The sequence below is a fragment of the Pinus tabuliformis genome, chromosome 8, assembly GCF_031772625.1.
Source record: "Pinus tabuliformis cultivar Carrire ecotype Pingquan chromosome 8, CPIR1, whole genome shotgun sequence".
NCBI lineage: Eukaryota > Viridiplantae > Streptophyta > Pinopsida > Pinales > Pinaceae > Pinus > Pinus tabuliformis.
The window spans coordinates 2,048,217,347-2,048,223,745 of record NC_142294.1 but is presented as its reverse complement, the minus strand read 5'-3'; the positions used below and the strand labels follow the sequence as shown (position 1 = coordinate 2,048,223,745).

Below are 6,399 nucleotides of genomic sequence, written 5' to 3'. Positions count from 1 at the left end.
GGTGGTTCTCATTCTATTACTCGATCAAAAAAAACCATAACATCAAATCATAAACAGTCATAGCCCGCCCTCATGGGGAAACCGGGACCAAGTTCCATCGGTAGTTTTTGAAAGCAGCCCAAAAATAGAAGGCTCTCAGTCTGGTGGTCTGAGCAAGCAAAGCTAAACATTCCTGAGCCTTACTAACACTATGGCTAAACCTACTGTTCTGAATTACATGCCTTCTACTATCTCTGACAGGTATAAATCTAAAACCAAAAATATTATGAAAGATGTTAAACATATCTTCTGTTATTCGATGCCGCCATCAGGGTGTTGAGCTGCTCCATCTTCTGGGTCTGGGAGAATGCGGTTCAGCCGCTGTTGAATAGCCTCCAGCTTCTCATCATGTTGGGTCATTGCAACACGCAGAAAAGCCAGTTCCCTGCGGATATCTGGACCCCCTTTGGCCAGGTTGACCATTTCTTTCGCCATCTGCTCCAAGGCTTTGGCCAAGAGGCCCTTCATAACCCAGTAAATGTGGAGCGACTGCTTGAATAACGACAAGCGCCCGCGAGTATGCCCCGGGTCCGGTATGAGGAATTCCCATTCATCCATCTCGTCGTCCCAATTCTCCTGAATCAAGTCTTCTTCCAGGTGTTTCATGAGATTGCTAACAGCAGGTTTGGCATTACGAGAAAAAGCCTTTTCAGCCCTGCGAATTCGGTGTAAAACAGTTTCATTTTGTTTCCGTTTCCTTCCCTGGCCATCTCCTGAGGTTTCCCCCTCCATCTTTCCTTTACCCTTCTGGATTTTAGTGCGTTTACCATTTCCGTCAAATTCCTTATCAGTTGGCGGGCTGCGCTTCCTTGTACCGTAGCGCCGGACCTCCTCTTGCTCCTCTCCTTCCTCCTTCGCGTTCTGTCGGTGGTATCTGCCATTGCTACCAACAACTGGCACCGGGGCATCATCCGAATCATCCTCAATATCCAGAACAGTAACAGGAGGGTCCTGCTGCATAATGGTTTTGCCTTTACGGCGTCTGCTGACCTCCCCTACCTTCTGATTCTCTTCCCCCTGTCTGAGCTTCTGTCTAGTTTCCATGATAACCGACGGACTGGTTCTCTGATGCCTTTGACTGGACTCTGCACGCTGGTGCTGCTTGATTGCAGCCTCCACCCTGACCCAATTTATGGATATGCAGAAAGTATTATCCTTCGGCCAACATAGGGAATAAACGCGACTATTTTCCGTCGAAAAACCGTTTGATCCGGTAATCCTCTGCCTTGCAAAACGCGCCTGAGGGCCATTACTCTTAGTCATCATATCGTTGTTAATTTCTTCTGCTGTGAGGGCTGGCGGACCGCAATCTTCACCCCTTATCGAACAGCCATTAATTACATTACCTGGAGTGTACTGACGCCCATACACTTCGACTGCCGTCACTGTACTGTCGTCAAGGACACGATCTTCCAACCTACCATCTTCCATGATGCTTTTTGCATGTCGCTGCTGAATTCCTCCCGAGGCGTGCGGCCTCCACTTGCCTGAATCGGACCAACCCGTTGAATCATTCATTGGCATTTGTTGCATGTTCATGATCGGATTTGATTATATTTGCCAGCTCTTCCCATTCCTGCTTACCTTCCACCGCTCTCCATTGGCTGTCCAAGGTGGTGCCACGTCCTCGACAGCCCCAATTGGCAAGCCAGTCAGCAGGCTGATTTCCTTTACGCCGGACATGGTTAATGATTCTATAATCAATACGTTTGATAAGGCCCGCTATTTCTTGAATAATGCCCGCTGTGCGCCAGCTTTTGGCCATTTTCTCCCATGCCTGCCCATTACTGAGCTTCCTCAACATATCAACAGCAATCTTCGAATCCCCGGAGATTTCCAAGTTGTTATAGCCGTTTCTAATGGCAATGCACAGACCCTGATGCAGGGCCCAGAACTCAGCCTCATTATTGGTCATCTGCCCTCCCCATTCAGCGTAAATCCATCTAACCTGGTGATTGCTGTCTCTGAAGATTCCCCCGAAGCCTGCTTCGCCCGGGTTTCCCTTCGAGGCCCCGTCAAAGTTGAGTTTGATAAACGGGTCGCGCGGATATCTGAATTTATCTGGACTTTGAGTTCGCATGTCCTGGAAGGTCGGATGCTTGAAGTGAACCATTTCAAGTTTAAGGTTTAACCTGTTCAAAACTTCCTGTTCTTCCGAATTTGTTTGCCAATCATCATTTTCCCATTTTTCAATCAGGATAGTCTCACGCATACTTTCAATTACCTGATCCCAGATAATTTCTGGATTTCTACCAGTGTTTTGGAACACCCTCCGGTTTCGTTCCTTCCAGATCATCCATAGAATGAAGGGGGACATAAGGTTCCAAGCCCTCTGGACAACCCTGCTTTGAAAGGCTTCCTTATTCCACTGGAAGACCAGATCGGTGAAATCTCTGATCTGAAGACCCGATTTGTTGAATAGCCGTCTGGTCATCTTCCAGAGTTGCTCTGTATACGAACAATTCATCAGCAAATGGTCTCTGGTCTCATAATCCTTGTTGCAAAGATAGCAACGGGAAGGGCCGATGAAACCTTTCTTCTGAATTCGGTCCCAGGTCAGAATTTTATTTTTAGAGGATAGCCAAACAAAGATGGAAACTTTGGGCCACCAATTACTCTCCCAAATAGTTTTCCACTCTACATTCCTGTCATCCCTGTTCTGAGCTTCTTTTAAGAAGTAGGCCTCCTTTGTTGTGAATATCCCTTTCATATTGTATCCCCATCGAAGGATATCGTTCCCATGGCGTTCTCGGATTTTCCTTGATCCCATCTCTTTTTTATAGTGTTCCTGGAGTTCAGGGGACAGATCTGGGTCCCAACGAGCCGGGTCTTCCCAGATTCTCCATCCCTCCGACATTTCATTTATTTTCCAGTAATCCTTAACACTGAGTCTGTTTCTTTCAATTCTACCCCGAATCTGCAGGAGGTCCTGGTTATTCGTTAATCTCTCACGCTGTTGCCACCTATCCTCCCAGAAGTTAGCTTCCCTGCCTCCTCTAATCTCCCAGAAGGTATGGTTGTTAATTAGATCTCTGTTTTGGGAGGCAAGATCCCAAATAGAGGAGCCTTTGGGGAATTCCTGCTGTCTTAGAATGTCGGCTGTAGAGTTTGGCGTTCTATATTTGATCCTCCATATGTTTTTCCATAAGTCATTTCCACCATTAAGCCACCTCCACCACAGTTTAGCTCCTAACACCTTGTTAAGAATTTCCGGGTCCCTTAGACCTAAACCTCCTTTATCTTTTCTCTCTGTCAGCTGCTTCCACGAGACCAAAGCCCATTTATTCTTCTGATCAGATCCACTCCATATAAATCTTCTTATTATTTCCCTAATTTTGGCACAAACCCCCGCAGGTGCAGCCATGCACGCTAAAGGGTATATAGGGATCGCCTGGAGAACCGACTTGGCAAGAACTACTCTGCCAGCAATATTCAGGACTCTGAAAGCCCAGTTTGAGACCTTTTTGTTCAATTTGTCAAGGGTTCCTTGCCAATTCTTCACCTTTTTGGAGGTGAGATCCAGAATATTACCTAAATATTTAGAGGGGAATTCTCCTTTCTTGAAACCAAGAATTCTAATGAGATGAGACTTGATCTGCTCCATTGTGTTGAAGATGAAGATACAGGACTTGTCTTTATTTATTTCTAACCCAGAAGCCTCAGAGAATAGGTCTAGGATTCTTTTAAGGTTTTGAACTTCTCTTACCGTTGGTTCCCCATACAGCATGATGTCATCAACAAATTGTTGATGAGTTAAGGGGAGATTGTTGCCCCAGAGTTTCAGCCCTTTGATTCTATTTGCTATTCTTTCTTGTTTAATAAATCTGCCAAGTCCTTCCGCGGCAAGAATGAAAAGGAAAGGGGACAAAGGGTCGCCCTGACGGAGGCCACGGGAGGCATTAAAGGTTTCAGAGGGGCTTCCATTAACCATAATAGAAAAGTGGGGGGAGGAGATCAGGTTATGAATCCAGGCGATCCATCTTTGTTGGAACCCGAATCTCGCAAGCACAGTTTCTAAATACTTCCAATTAAGCCTGTCATAAGCTTTGGATAAATCCAATTTGATTAGCATCCCCTTTTGTTTTTTAACCTTTAGGGAGTGAATCACCTCCTGAGTTACCACCAGCCCATCGAGAATTTGCCGTCCTTCCACAAAACCAGTCTGTTCAGCCGAGATAAGATTGTCCAAGAGAGGTTTGAGTCTTTTGGCAATGAGCGAAGTTATCATTTTATAAATGACGTTACAGAGAGCTATAGGTCTGAATCCACTTGCCTCTTCTAGGTTGTCTCCCTTAGGAATGAGGGAAAAGAAGGTTGAGTTAAAAGCCCGCCACACCTTCTGGTTTATTCTTGATTCTTCCACTACAGCCAAAATCTCGTTCCCCAGGAAGTGCCAGCATGCCTGGTAGAAGTCGACTGTGAAACCATCCGGTCCAGGTGCAGTCCCTTTTTTCATAGTCTTCACAACATCTTCCAGTTCTTCTAAGGTCACGGCCCTCATGAGGGCTTTGTTTTGATCCTCAGTGACCAGACTAGGGATGGCAGAACAGATCTCTTGAATGGCCCCCGATCTGTCCACTTGAGGTTCTGATAGCATCTCCTTGTGGTACTCCACAAGAACCTGCTCTATTTCCTTTTGCTCCACCACCCTTCTCGCATTCCTATCCTTAATCGAAAGGATTCTGTTTCCTTGCCTGTGTTTGATCATTGACTGATGGAAGAATTTTGTATTTTTTTCTCCCTCTCTTAACCATTTTATCCTAGATTTCTGGCGCCAGAGGATCTCCTCTTGTTTTCGTCGTTCTTCCAATCTTCCGAGGATGACTCCTTCCCTGTTGCTGCTGACCTCCGTTCTACCTTCCAAGATTATCTGCTGCTGTAGCTCAGCCATTTCCTTTTCCAGATTTTGTTTATCCTCGAATATGTTGCCAAATTCGTCCTTGTTCCATTTTTTTATTCTGTTTTTCAATTCTTTCAGTTTAAGCTGGAAGGTATGCATTTTACATCTACCTTTACTGGTGCATTGGTTCCACCATTCCTCCATTTTCTTGATGAAATTGGGATCCCTTAGCCAAAAGGATTCGAATCTGAAAGGTCTTTTCCCCTGAATCCTCTTGATATCCATCTCTAATCTGATCGGCCAATGGTCAGATCCCAGGGTTGGAATAATTTTGGCCTCAACAAAAATATCTTTGTTCATAATGTCTTCAGAGATTAGAAATCTATCTAATCGGGAAGCAATTTGATTCTTTCCTCCCCTTCTGTTGTTCCACGTATGGACCCCGTTGATGGTCTGAACGTCGATAAGCCTGAGATCAGCTATCATGGCATTGAAGTCGTCCATGAAGTGATCCCTCTTCCTCGTCCCCCCTTTCTTCTCTTCCAGAGATCTGATCAAATTGAAGTCTCCCCCAATGATCCAAGCAGCTACAGGGTAAAGTCTGCGGATCAATTTAAAGTTGTTTATGAACTGTTCTTTTTTCCCAGGGGTCGGGGGGCCATAGACTCCTGAGATAACCACCTGATGACTGGTTCCTACTATTCTGCCAAGTCCAGTGAGGATGCCACTCATACTTGACCAGTTCTCTATGATGATTTCATTTGGGTTCCACAGGACAGCGATGCCTCCCGCAGAACCGATTGCATCTTGTCCCATTACTTGATACTGTAACCTCCCTTTTTCTATTATTTCTTCAATCTGTTGGTTCGACATCTTTGTCTCCTGTATTATCATCACACTAGGTTTTTCTTTTTTCAACTTGTCCTTAAGATACCTCTGTTTGCCTTTACTATGCAAACCCCTAATATTCCAACTGAGCACTATCATTTAAAACTTTTTGTAAGAGGGGAAGAATACCTCCGACAGAGGTATCACTTTTCCTGAGTTTATCAATATTTCCCCCACTGTCTGGATGGTTTCTCTCATTGGTTTTCGGCCTCTTTTCCTGCTATTTTTGCCATAGGTGATCATTTCTTTATCCTCATTCCCCTGTTCACTTTCTGACATGCTGAGGTAGTCCGGGGGCTCTCCTTTTTTCTCTTTGTATTTCTTGAAGACTTCCTTATATAGTTCTTTTTGTTTTTCAGGTATAAACCTGCTGTCCAGGTGTTTCCATTCTTGTAACAAACTTCTCATAATTTTCTCCTCTTCTGCTTCATTCTCTGACGGGATTTCCACTTCCATCTTAGATTCCTGTTCTGGTTCTGTTGTTACCTCCTCAGATTTTTTTCCCCTGTTTTCTTTGTTCGATTTTGGCTCACTACCCTTTCCTTTCTCTTCTCCCGCTATTTCCATAGGGGTATTCTCAGGGTCCTCATCATCTTCTAGGTTTACTTCGAAGTCTTCATCTTCACTCTGGA

General features: G+C 44.9%; 1 protein-coding gene across 1 annotated transcript; it reads right to left on the bottom strand.

The window, feature by feature from the left end:
- Nucleotides 1–291: 291 nt before the first annotated feature.
- Nucleotides 292–5,752, bottom strand: LOC149244684 (uncharacterized). Its single transcript, XM_089371616.1, has 2 exons — nucleotides 1,624–5,752; nucleotides 292–1,526 (listed from the first exon to the last, which is right to left on the bottom strand). Exons 1-2 carry the CDS (start codon nucleotides 5,750–5,752, stop codon nucleotides 292–294), a joined length of 5,364 nt encoding a protein of 1,787 aa, XP_089227742.1.
- Between the last annotated feature and the right edge of the window lie 647 nt (nucleotides 5,753–6,399).